The sequence below is a fragment of the Haliotis cracherodii genome, unplaced genomic scaffold, assembly GCF_022045235.1.
Source record: "Haliotis cracherodii isolate W230 unplaced genomic scaffold, xgHalCrac1.p SCAF_20, whole genome shotgun sequence".
NCBI lineage: Eukaryota > Metazoa > Mollusca > Gastropoda > Lepetellida > Haliotidae > Haliotis > Haliotis cracherodii.
Genome location: NW_027266276.1, coordinates 15,759,261 through 15,771,790, shown reverse-complemented (window position 1 = coordinate 15,771,790; position 12,530 = coordinate 15,759,261). Strand labels below are relative to the sequence as shown.

At 40.4% G+C, this 12,530-nt stretch overlaps 2 protein-coding genes across 3 annotated transcripts in view; one reads left to right on the top strand and one right to left on the bottom strand.

Moving 5' to 3' along the window:
* LOC139470360 (coiled-coil domain-containing protein 34-like) overlaps positions 1–12,530 on the top strand; it is a 54,720-nt gene that overhangs the window by 13,886 nt on the left and 28,304 nt on the right. The gene's annotated exons all lie outside the window — the stretch shown is intronic.
* Positions 1–12,530, bottom strand: part of LOC139470359 (uncharacterized) — a 34,704-nt gene that overhangs the window by 2,118 nt on the left and 20,056 nt on the right. Inside the window, exons 6-18 of the mRNA XM_071252753.1 lie at positions 11,776–11,877; positions 10,387–10,519; positions 5,189–5,616; positions 4,510–4,710; positions 4,306–4,407; positions 3,865–4,027; positions 3,246–3,514; positions 2,632–2,807; positions 1,868–1,998; positions 1,633–1,752; positions 1,234–1,394; positions 491–691; positions 115–210 (exon numbers count right to left, since the gene is read on the bottom strand). Coding sequence (XP_071108854.1) covers positions 115–210; positions 491–691; positions 1,234–1,394; positions 1,633–1,752; positions 1,868–1,998; positions 2,632–2,807; positions 3,246–3,514; positions 3,865–4,027; positions 4,306–4,407; positions 4,510–4,710; positions 5,189–5,616; positions 10,387–10,519; positions 11,776–11,877 — 2,283 coding nt within the window. The remainder of the gene's footprint in view (positions 1–114; positions 211–490; positions 692–1,233; positions 1,395–1,632; positions 1,753–1,867; positions 1,999–2,631; positions 2,808–3,245; positions 3,515–3,864; positions 4,028–4,305; positions 4,408–4,509; positions 4,711–5,188; positions 5,617–10,386; positions 10,520–11,775; positions 11,878–12,530) is intronic.

The window sequence follows — 12,530 nt, the reverse complement described above, 5'->3', positions numbered from 1 at the left end:
TCATAATGTGCTTTATGTATTTCAACATCATCATAAGGGAAATGGTGCTCTTGTTGCATGTCGTAATTTGTACTAATTTCATCTGCCAGAGAAATACATTTTCTTTTTACTTACAACATCTTTGGCTTGTGCATCTGCTCCACTTTCCTGCAAGAGCTCAGCGACCTCATCTGATATTGCCATAGCATAGTGTAGAGGTGTTCTGTTCAACTGGAAGGAAGTAATCTCGTTAGTTTTATTCAAATAATCATTAAACGAATCATCTAGTATGATATTGAAAGATCTTAATCAAAGAAGTGAGTCGGTCATCGGGCCAGACCACAACTGGATCTTTGAGGGCATTTTGTCACAAACATGTATAACATACATCACCAACAGATTTCCACATCATAACTGGAATACTGTTCATCAGCGTCATGTTTAATAATGACTACAGATATGTCGTAGCTAATCATACCAAGATATTTGTTGTGAAACAAGTAGAACTTACATTGTCTCTGCACCTGACTGAGATGGGGAAGTTGGAGAGGATGTGTTTGATGATGTCCATGTGCTGAGATAGCACAGCTATGTGTAGAGGTGATCTCCCATACTTGTCTTTAGCTGTGGCTAGCTTCTTACGCTCCAGAGCTTGAATCACCTCTCGCAGAACACCCGAATGTACTGCTTTGAATACTAGGGAGATCTTTTCCTGAAATGTGGATATTTATTCTGCATGTCAAGTATATTTAAAATTTTGTGTTTCCATACAAAGATGTAGAGAGTGTATTGTAGCATTCTCAATATATGTTTGAAAATGTCTCCAATTTTGTATGTAATCTTCCAGTTGGAAAATCTGGAAAAGATTTAAATCGTAAGTATTTGTATTTTTTTGCGTTCATATTTTGGTTTTCCAACTGTACATGTTTACAATGTTTATCATTGTTGTGCAGGTTTGTTACTTTTGTTTATCGTTGAGTGTTTTGTGAAAAGTTAAAAAAAGTTGTATTTTGTTGATACAATTTCCATTCATTGAAAATAGAAAAGCTTTTAAGTGTTCAGGCATGTTTAGTTATTATAAAAAAACACTCTTCTGAAATGTATGCCAAAGGACATATATATTCAGGCTGGTCAACTCTAACTATTTTGTCATGTGACGTCCACAGAGGTTCATTCTGAATCTTCATTTCAGATCATTGATAAATTATGAAAATGTTTTATGCAAGAGAATCAAACAGTAATATTGTTACTTACATTGAAGTCTGGCATAGCCTTGACAAAGTCAGTGACATCCTCAGGGAGACCGTCGGTGCTGACTCTGTCAATGACGTCGGTGAGTTGGTCATAGCCGTCCAGCAGGAGCTGCTGTAGACTGTCCAGATTCTCCTGCTCCAGCAGATTGGTCACATAAGAGTCTGCAGGCAGATGGGGTTAACCATTTTCTAGTGCTCATGAAACGTAATATTGACAGGTAGGGCAAGTCATGACATGGTCTGGTGATCTGTGCTTTTAGTAAAGTGTTAATAGGGAAAACACTTCATTTCGTGGGGATATGATAAATACGTGTAATTTTGAGGTCTGGGGTACTGACAATCTGTAGAACAGGATGTTTTTGGACAGTTAAATGATACTGTCCTATGTGTAGTTACTTACCAAGAGACTCAGTGTTTTCTGTGATGCCATTTTCTTCAGCGACATCTCTGGCAGTGCGGTTGTTGGCATCCCGATCTGCAAGGCTGTAGCCCATGTTGAGAAGGGCATTGAGGTCAGCTCCTGTGTAGAACAACAATGTTATATCAAGGTCACATCGAGGAATAGGTTCCAATTGATCAGTGACAAACCTTCGTATGTCCTGTGTTGTAAACCACATTTGTAGTCTTGTACCCACCTTGCTGGGCTGCCAGTTTGTGAAGTTCAGTCTGCCCATCCTCATCTCGGTCCTTGTTCATGGTGTCTTCTTCTCCCTCCTCTGTCACTGTGGGAAGCTGGGGCTTCTGTAAGAGAGCTGCTTCCTTTGCCCTGCAAGAATAGAAGCAGGTGATATTTGCCAGACCTGTTTTTCCAATAGCCCTGAAATCTGGGATTGGATAACATCAAATAATAGCTAACAACTGCTGAATCCTCACAATATGCTGTTGTGTGATCAGATACATTAAGCTCATTCCAACACAGATCGACATAACCAGTAACTTTACATCAGCTTCTTTGTCCGTCATTCATTTACAGAAGCCTGACTGGGTTTGTCCCACAATGGGCTCCGAGGCTATCCTTTTTACTCAACATCTCTCTGCCCATTGGGACATATGCCACTCATCTCTTCTCTGCTTTACTTTGAGAATGTGGATAACTAGACAAGGAAATGCCTTTGTCAAGTTGTACATACAGGTTCAGTGAGTAAAGGGATTCTAATGATGGGTGACCCTTGAGATATAAGCAGGGAATTCCACAATGGTGAAAGCAGCGTTACAAATTGGCACTAGTCCTGTCGTCCTTGCCAAACTGCCCAATAGTTAAGGTATCATAAGGACCAGTAGAAAATGTCCATTTTTAAGGGTTTTGCTATATGTTATCATTATAAGGACTAGTGAACTAATGTTACCAAATGTTAGTTTCTACCGCTGTGAAAGGCCATCTGTCACACAGTGTACTCACTTTCTCTGCAGCTCTTCCTGCTCTTTTTTCTTCCTCTCATCCTCTTCCTCCTGTATACGGCGTGCCTCTTCCTCCTCCTGCAGCCGCATCTGCTCCTCCTTCCTCCTGGCCAGCTGCTGCTCCTCCGCCTCCAGGTCTGCCTCCTCCTCCCGGATCTCCTTCATCAGCTGCTCTTGCTGCCACAGACAGTCCTTGGATCAGTGTACTTATCTACTCATAAACCAGGGCTTGCCAAGCGCCCTACGACGGCAGTTTTCTTTGCAAGAGTTGTATACCTTAGCCATGTCAGGATCCACAAACAAGAACTGATTCTTATATTAATCCAGGATTCACCCCGATTATGATCCTTGGATTATCAGCACCATGCTTGTGGGTTTCTTCCCACAATAATGTGACACTCTGAAATAGCTAAAAACTCTTCACAGCAGCATTAAGATTTAATTCCAACTCACAAGATGTCAGAAGACTACATTCAACTATTACATAAAATATCCTTGGCAAAGTCTAAAGTGTGTCTATTCACTGGGATACATCACTGTTCACATTGTAGAATTGATGCACAGAAAATGGTTGTATAGCCTTACAATGCTACTGTGTTGCAAAGTAATATTCACCTTTTTGTTGAAGTCTATATTCTCCCTGTACTTGTACAGCCAGTGAGCTAGGTACTCAATGGGGTCCCAGGGGCGCCTCTCAGCAATCTCGGCCAGTGCCAGTGTAAGAGCTGAGCCCAGGTTGTACGACACATACTTTCCATCTACCGTACTCGGTGCCGGGACATCCTTCTTCTCGTAGATGTCAGAAGAGATGTACATTCTGATTGGCTGACTCTTATCTGATTTCAGTGGTGTGGTGATTTGGTCTGGTTCCTCAGTTGCTAGTTCTGGGGGACATATGGAAGCAAATAACAAATAGATAGAAGTTGGAATTCTCTTCATATAACCATGATAACCATACAGTAAAACCTCATCCAGAACCAACTTGCACAAAGCATCTTACCACTACCACATACTGGGTATGTTAGGCTATAGGCATGATAGGAATTACAACAGTCTAAGCTCAAAGATCTGTGATAGCAAGTTAGCCCAATGGTCCATTGACATGTTATTTTGAGTTATTAGTATTTCAGGACAATTGGATTCTATGCAATAGTGCAGATAAGGAGTTTCAGGTAGAATTATGTAGGGTAATCAGTGCACCGACAGCAAGCCCTGTTGATAATGGAATACACACCTGGTGTCTGAGGTGCAGCTGAGGTGGACTGGTCAGCTGTTTGAGCAGACTGACCACTGTCTGTCTGTGGTGGTGTGCCCAGAACCAACAGCAGACGGCTCTTCACTGTCTCTGCCAACACTTCCTTGGGATCCGTCTGGTAGTCTGCTGCAGTCTTTCCAGTCTTTTGGGATGGAACAATGCATTATTTCACATACACAAGGAAAGGTCAAAGGTGGCATATTGAGCTCCAAGGGCAGTAACATCATCAGGCTACAGGATTCATCAATAACAAGGAGACACAACTCTTGCACAGTGTTCAACTGAGATTGAAACAGATACTTTTTAGGGGGCTACTTCATATTCAAAGCAAAAAGTACTGATTTGAGAACCCATTTGGAACATGTTGAACCAAGAATGATTTGAATCTCAACTCATCATCAGCATGATCAGTGAACTTACGAGATCCTTCAAAGTGTCGTCTGCTCCTGCCTCCTTCAGTGTTTGATAGAGATTCCCCGAGTCTGAGCATCCTGCTGCATAATGCAGAGCTGTTCTTCCCATCTGGAGGACACAACACACATGGAATCCAGGTCAATAATTTCGTAATGTTTTGGGCTGAGGTATAAGTGTCTTTTGTCAATAAATTTACTGACATATACTTACATTATCTGTAAGGTTGAGTGAGTCCTTAAACTCGGACACAATAAACTTTGCAATTTCATCTTGTTGGAATACAACAGCTTTCTGTAATGGCAGAAGTCCACTTTTGTCTGCTGCCTTCACCAACAACTTCCTGTCAAGCAAATTCTTGACATCACGTGTGCGGCCATCACATATTGCCTCATGGAGCCTGGTTACCTTGTCCTGTCAGAGAAACACCCTTGTTACGTTTAGGACATCTTGCATTGTATAAATTGATGGAAAAAAGGAAAAATAAAGATCTCACAACTTTCATAAGTTAGGAGATGTTAATCAAGATCCCCTTCAAATCAAAGGAAGTTAGGGCATTGGGGTTGCCTTGTGATAAAAGTATTCGCTTATCAAGCCAAAGGCCCAGATTCAATTCCCCACATGGGTATCTCGCAATGATATTGCTGGAATATTTCAAAAAGGTGTGTTAAACTATGAAAAAAAAAGCTCACTCAAACAAAGATGATATGCTGGAGCAGTATGGAGTCCTGTATTTAAGAAATCATGTTTGATTAATGATCCTATTTAGTATATACACCTATATATATATTTATATTTTATTTACATGTTAAGTCGAGAAATCATTCAAGACTATGTGAGGTGATGGTATTTGCTTGTCTATGGAATGAATCTGACTGAAGAGTGTAGTCACCTGAACCTCCTCCAGTTTGTCAAAGAATTCCCCCATATCTTCGGACTTCTCCCGTGCCTCCTGAGGTGTGAGTGCCCATGTGTCCCAGCCAGACAGTACCAGAGCCTGCAGCGCCTCAGTGCTTCCCTTCTCCACCATCGTAGTCATCCACATTTTCACAAGTGAGTCGACATTCTCGGCAGTCTCTTTAGCTCTCAGAATGTCCACAAAACTCTGGCTGTTGACATCACGGACACTTGCGTCAACTTTTGCCACTAGTGCATTGAGAATTTCTCTGTTTGCGTTTCCCTCTGCAGCAATGTGGAGAAGGGTTTTGCCGTCATTGGTACGGATGCTGATGTCTTCATCGGTGTTGAGGAGGTTAATGACGTCCTCGGTGTTGTCTGACTGTATGGCCTGGAACAGCTTGCTTTCCTCCATCATGAAATCTGCTCCAAGAAAAGTAACCATGTATTTAAGAAATTTACCATAGGATCATGATCGTGATTTTGATAGCAACAAGTCGTATAGGGACATTCTGGAACATGTTCAATAATTTTCACTTTTTGATGGCATTTTCCTATAGCCTACATCATATTTAATTTGACAAGAATGTTAAGGACATAACTCATACTTTTAGTCAGTGTCCTAGAATAAGAAGCGATCTGAGACCCAAGCCTCCCCATGGTGTGTCCATAGTGCATGTCAACTGTAAATAACACAGTTTTCTATCAACTAGGACGGTTTCAAAATAAGTGATATGGAGAGAATCAAGTTCAAGTTCAGAGATACATAGTTAACAACATTAATAAGTTAATATGCATCTATGTTCTGGTTTTATTAAATTGTATGCTAAAGTTGAGTAGACTGAATTTATATCTTATGATACATCATTAAACATGGAACATGTATTGTTAAGGACATGATCATTGATTTCATTAAAGTCACACTGTTACATGACTACTAATATTTCTAATGATATAAAATCATTTTGCCTATAGCTTAGTTTCTTATTTCAAATAATATGACCTGTTATAAATACTGCAAGTCATGAAATATAACCCTGTAATCTCTGGAATACATAATGTGATTATAAGGATTATAGCCTGACAGTGAGAGTACTTGTGCTGTCCCGTCCTGCCTGCAGCCAGCCCGCGCCGTCATATAGCAACCCACCCAACCATACCCTACTGAAAGTGACAGGCACCATCCCCCATCTTAGTCCACCCCCTGAACCCCCTAAGCCACCCCTCGAGATGCTTACCTGGCTCAGAGTACAGCTGATCCCGACCCTTGTAAAGAGAGTATTGTTTTTGCAGATACCTGTGTTTAACGATGTTACTCTCTGTAAAACTCCCCGTTTAAGCTGTACAAGCGAGAGGCCATTGAATTTACCGCAGTCGCTGTTACTATGGAGCTGTTTACCGTAGTGACAGGCAAGGCACAACAGGCTATTAATAGCAACTCCATGTGGTAGGCTGGACCAGGGGAAGTGATAGTGAGATACTGTTGTCTGTTGTTATCCTAATTCAGATCTCGTAAGCAATGGCTCCATGCATGATTGATCGTGTGTGAGTGTTGGAGCAGGGAGAGGTGTCCCAGTCAACAGGAGTACAATATATGCATTCAGCAGTGGTATCGCTAATCAGCCAGATCCATCAGTGTTAAATGACACCCTGACACTGTAGATACATACCAGTTCTTCTCAATATGTAATAATATGAGAAGCAGTCATAAGCCCTGGCAACAGATTGTAACCATGATTTTGTGATAATAATATCAATTCTCAAGCAGTTCTATATTTTTACATTGAAGTCTAAAGATACATCTTTAGCCATGAATCAGATATTTTTGTGTAGGAATATTACAGATGCTAATCTCCTATTAGTGTACTGTTAGACCTACACAACACATGCATTCCCTGCTATTTCAGAACCTCCTCCAGAAACCACTTCATGAACTCTTGAAGATATTAATTTAATCAGGACATTTCCTTGGGACCAGTACTGTTCGAATTAATGTTGTGTTACTTTGTAAGACTTGGCAGTTAATTATTGTTTGTTCTCAAGCCTCAGCAAGTACACTGAGAATAAAGAACATATTCTTGTTTATCTTCTTCAAAACGATATGATTCTGACCAGTTCTGATACAATCCCCCCTCCCTCCCTACAAATAGAATTATTTTTTTCTTTAAAGCCTATCAAGGAATGAATACAGTTCTGTCAAGTTTGTAAAGTCAGTTGAAGCATGATAAGCCAGCCTTCAGTCAAACTGACCTGTTGTTGCACTATCGGTACAGCAGGCTTCAGCAAGCCCCACCCCCTGGGGCCAACAGGGGACAACACATGGAGCTACCTGGACTATAGACTTACCAGGAATCTCAAATGTCCTGGGATCTGTAGTTGTTGAGACAATCCCGATATTTTGATAAAGTAAACAGTATACAAGTATGGTCGATTGTCTTGATTGTGCCCAAACAAGCTGGCAGTCTATAGTAGATTTGACAGGTCTATTTGATAAGAGTCAGGCGCACCCAGGGGGGGACTCGGCCAGGGGCTGGGACACTCCATTGTTCCCCAGGGACTGAGTCGATCAGGGTAACATGTCACCATTACCTCTGCATTCGACTTATGTCAAGTGTTGTTCAGAGAAATCTAGCTACAGTAGTAAAGTTACATACTAGTTACACCTGACTGGGGGAGGACTATAGGGTGTTGTATGCAGGGAAGAAGGATTTTATGAGCAGTGTGTGAGTGTGAAGTACACAATTTGTTTGGCACTATTTAATAATACCCAGTGTTCCCATTTACCGGTAACTACCAGTTTTTAACCAGTGTAAAATTAGGCTTGGACGGCTGGACCAGTAATTCATGTCACTGCCACTCCATGTGGACCGGCAAATAGGTACCTTTTACATATTTGTTGTTGAACCAAAAAAATGACAATATTCAAATAAGTATATACTTTTTAACTAAGTCAGCTTGTCTGTTACCATCAGGGTTTCCCATTGACCATTTTCTGTGCAAGGAAATAACATTTAGCTTTTGTTTGAGGTTAAATAAATATCCTGAAATATTTTTTTAAAAAGAGTAAATTGTGACTGAACTTTGTGTGAATAACAAGTAGATCTAACTAAGTTACTTCAGAGATGACGTCATTGCAATCGAACATGACGTTGAAAGAATTAAAACCAGGTAATTTTCATATGTTTATTTATTTGTTGAAAGTTGGGACTGACAAAAGTTAGTGGGGACTGGTAATTTTTAAGTTGCCAGTCCACCAGGACTGGCAGTTTCAAAAGCCAGAGGGAACACTGATACCCGTAAAGATTGGGAGAAGAAAATACTAATACTAAACAAAATGTTTACAGCTATAATCTGCAAATTTTGGTGAAGTTAAAAAAATAGTCCACATGAAATGTCACTTATTCGTCAAATAGGACATAATTTTACCTAATACCAACATAAGACTTTGGTTTTTTTGTGGCATGTCTTGTTTAAAACATATGCTTATGTCAGTGTGTGACTTTAGTCAATAGGCAGCAAATTGAAAGTTAGTCTATATTTATTTGAATGAAGAAAAAAATGACCAAATTCTATAATACCAGTTGTATTCTAACAAATGGCACTAATAGTTGAAATAAGGCTAACTCTTGTGCATAATAACAATCTTTGATTGTTTCTTTCTTTCTTTCTTTCACCTCGCACTCAGCAATATTCCCACTATATGACAGCAGTCTGTAAATAAATGGGTCTGGACCAGACAATTCAGTGATCGATATCATGAGCATCAATCCATGCAATAGGGATACGATAACATGCATCAACCAAGTCAGTGAGCCTTGCCACCCTTTCCGGTTAATCACATTGTATAACAAGCATGGGTTGCGGAAGACCTATTCTGGTCCGGATGTTCATGTGTCCATTATAACTATATGCTATTACACCTCACATTGTACATCTTCCCGAGACAAGGGAGTTAACTGACTTTAAAAGTCCAGTTTCCACCCTTGCCGAACTAGGCTGGAATTACTGGGGTTGATCAAAGCACCACCAGTGGCTATTACAAGTTATGTCCCTTTTTAAGCCTCTCTTATGGACCAATCAGATTCCACCCACCTCTTGTGTCACTTGCGTTTGCTTCACACAAAATGATGGCGCCGAGTCAGGACGATCTGATCGATAATCAAGATCTATATTGTGATAAAACGGGTCTTACATCGCGAAATGCATCGAATCACGTGAGCACTTTGATTAAAAACGATTTGGAAGAAATCTGATGACAACGAGTTGGCGGTGCAAATGCTTTGCAAATCCTGCAATCGACCGAAATCTGCACGACAGTTGACGAACCGGATTTCGATTTCGGTGCACGATTTTGATTGGACTTTGCATAGTCTCGTAAGTCCAGCCAAAATGTAACTCCATAATACCAGCCTAGTTCGGCATGGGTGGAAACTGGACTTTTATAGTCAGTTAACTCTCTTGCCTCGGGAAGATGCACATTGTATAAATGAGAAGATGACATGATATGTATCATGCTGCTCAAATGCTAGTGGTCCTTTTTGCATGCCCAGACTTCTCATGACTTGTTGATCTGACGTCAATTACTCCCTTCTCTCAACCATCTCCTCAGTCTGGTGGTAGAGTGTCCGTCTGAAGAGCGGAAGGTCGGGGGTTGCATCCCGGGCCGCGTCATACCAAAATATGGCAAATGATGATACTTGTTATTACCCTGTCTGGTGCTCGGCATTAAGGGGATCAGACATGGAGTCTATCTCTGAGTGAGGTATAAGTGCAATAATCTTGAACGCGATGTTAAACCTCATTTCATCTCACCTCACCCTCTCCCTACTCTTACAGTTCTAATGGTACAGGGGAGTTTTGGTTTGTTTGTTGTTTAACACCACTCTCAGCAATATTCCAACTATATGACGGCGGTCTGTAAATAATCAAGTCTGGATCAGACAATCCAGTGATTGACATCATGAGCATTGATCGACGCATTTTGGATCGATGACATGCATCTGCCAAGTCAGCGAGCCTGTCCAAACGATCCCTTTTGAAGCCTACCTAGCTCTGTGATGGAAGGTCCACAACAGTGACTGCGATGGCGGGGGAATGGAGACTTGTTCTATGATCCACCTACCTCTGTGATGGAAGGTCCACGACAGTGACTGCGATGGTGGGGAATGGAGACTTGTTCTATGATCCACCTACCTCTGTGATGGAAGGTCCACAACAGTGACTGCGATGGCGGGGGAATGGAGACCAGCTTGAGGATGTTTTCGCGGATGTTTTCTATGTTGATGAGATGGGGCATCTGATGGTATTCCACAGCTGTAAAACCCCACTGAAAAGTACACAGTTTGACATGTCTGTTAAATTGATTTGAAAAAGTTGGACTTCAAGACCTTGTATCTTGTTGCCAATAGTATAACAAATACCCTGAAGGAGTTGATGAGACCTCTTTGTGTTTGTACTATGTTGGAGCATGTAATGATCAGAGCAGGTCAGACCTCTTCACAGAATAATTATCCCCTGCCCCAACGAGGTTGGCGGGGGATATAGAAATGGGTTCAGTTCGTGTGTGTGTGCGTGCGTGTGAGCGTGTGTGTGTGCGTGTGTGTGCGTGTGTGTGTCCCAAAATCGTTTCCGGAGCATAACTCAGAAACTGTTAAATATTTCTCTACGAAACTTTGCATGTCTATAAGACTCATGCTGAACTGGTGCCTTTTGCTATATAGGAATTTTATAAATTTTTATTTTTTACGTTTCCATGGCAACAAGTTGTACTTAGGTTCTATAAGGGTGCTGTTCGTTTCCGGAGCGTAACTCAGAAACCATTAAATACTTTCTTATAAAACTTTGCATGTCTACTAGGCACATTTTGAACTGGTGCCTTTTGCTATATAGGAATTTTATAAATTTTTATGTTTTACGTTTCCATGGCAACAAGTTGGACTTAGGTTCTATAAGGGTGCTGCTCGTTTCCGGAGCATAACTCAAAAACTGTTAAATAATTTCTTACAAAACTTTGCATGTTTACGAGACACATACTGAACTGGTGCCTTTTGCTATTTAGGAATGGCAACAAGTTGGACTTAGGTTCTATAGTGTAGAGTTTGTTTCCAGAGCATAACTCAAAACCCATTCAATACTTTCCAACAAAAACTTTGCATGTTTACCAGGCACATACTGAACTGGTGCCTTTTGATATATATATCACTTTTAGAATTTTTTATTGTTTATGTTTCCATGACAACGAGTTGGATTAAAGTTTTAATATAGGACTGGTTTACTTAAGGAGTATAACAAATAAACTGTTAAATATTTCCTTGCCAAACATTGCATGTCTGTATATAAAGCGCATACTAAACTAGTGCCATTTGATATTAAGGAGTTTTAGAAATGTTTATTTCAGAATTTCCATTGCAGCTCTTTTGACATGGGCTAAGAGAAAAGTTGGGTCAGTTACCTGGTTAGGGACCATAACGTGTTAAAATGGGCTGGGGATATAGATGACTTTGTCAACTATACGCTTGTTTACTTAGGAAGGCATGAAACATGCAGGATTCCTAGGTATGGTATGTTACATTGTGGTCTCACCAGATCAGGGATGGTGGGCTCAGCGCCCAGGTCTTGTAGTGTTGTGTACATCTGACCATTGTCATCCACACATGCGGCGTAGTGCAAGGCTGTGCGCTGCATCTGGAATTAAAAAGGATGGTACTTCATTTTTCTTGAAAAATTAATGATGTATGAAAGTTGGTGGCCATATGTGTCAGACTAGAGATATGAAAATTGAATATTTTAACATTTGATCACGTTTTTGAACAATAACATGTGCTGCCAAATCCATAATCAGTAACTAACGCGATTTGGTTGTCAGACTCACTGACGTGTCGATGAATGTTATCATATCCCAATGCTCATTATGTCAATCACTGGATTGTCTAGTCCAGACTCAATTATTTACAGACCGCCGTCATATAGCCGGAAGATTGCTGAGTATGGTGTTAAACAACAAACAAACAGACAGAAGATCATGAGTAATTAGTTTTTAGACTATTTGTCAAGTCAAACATTTTATCATAGATAACAATTCTTTTCTGAAGAATGGTTTAGAATCGTTAAGATTTTGTTTCCTAGGTTCTAGCTTTGGCAGCAGTGGTATATACATACTAGAAAGCATTTTAAGGTAATAAGGTAATATCATCACATATCTCATACATCAAATGATGAATTTACATAATCATTGTGGATGAGATAAAATACAGGATCACATATATTAGATTATAGATCATGGATGAGATAAACTGTTGTTACTACAGATGTGAATGAGATTAACTTACGTGATCACA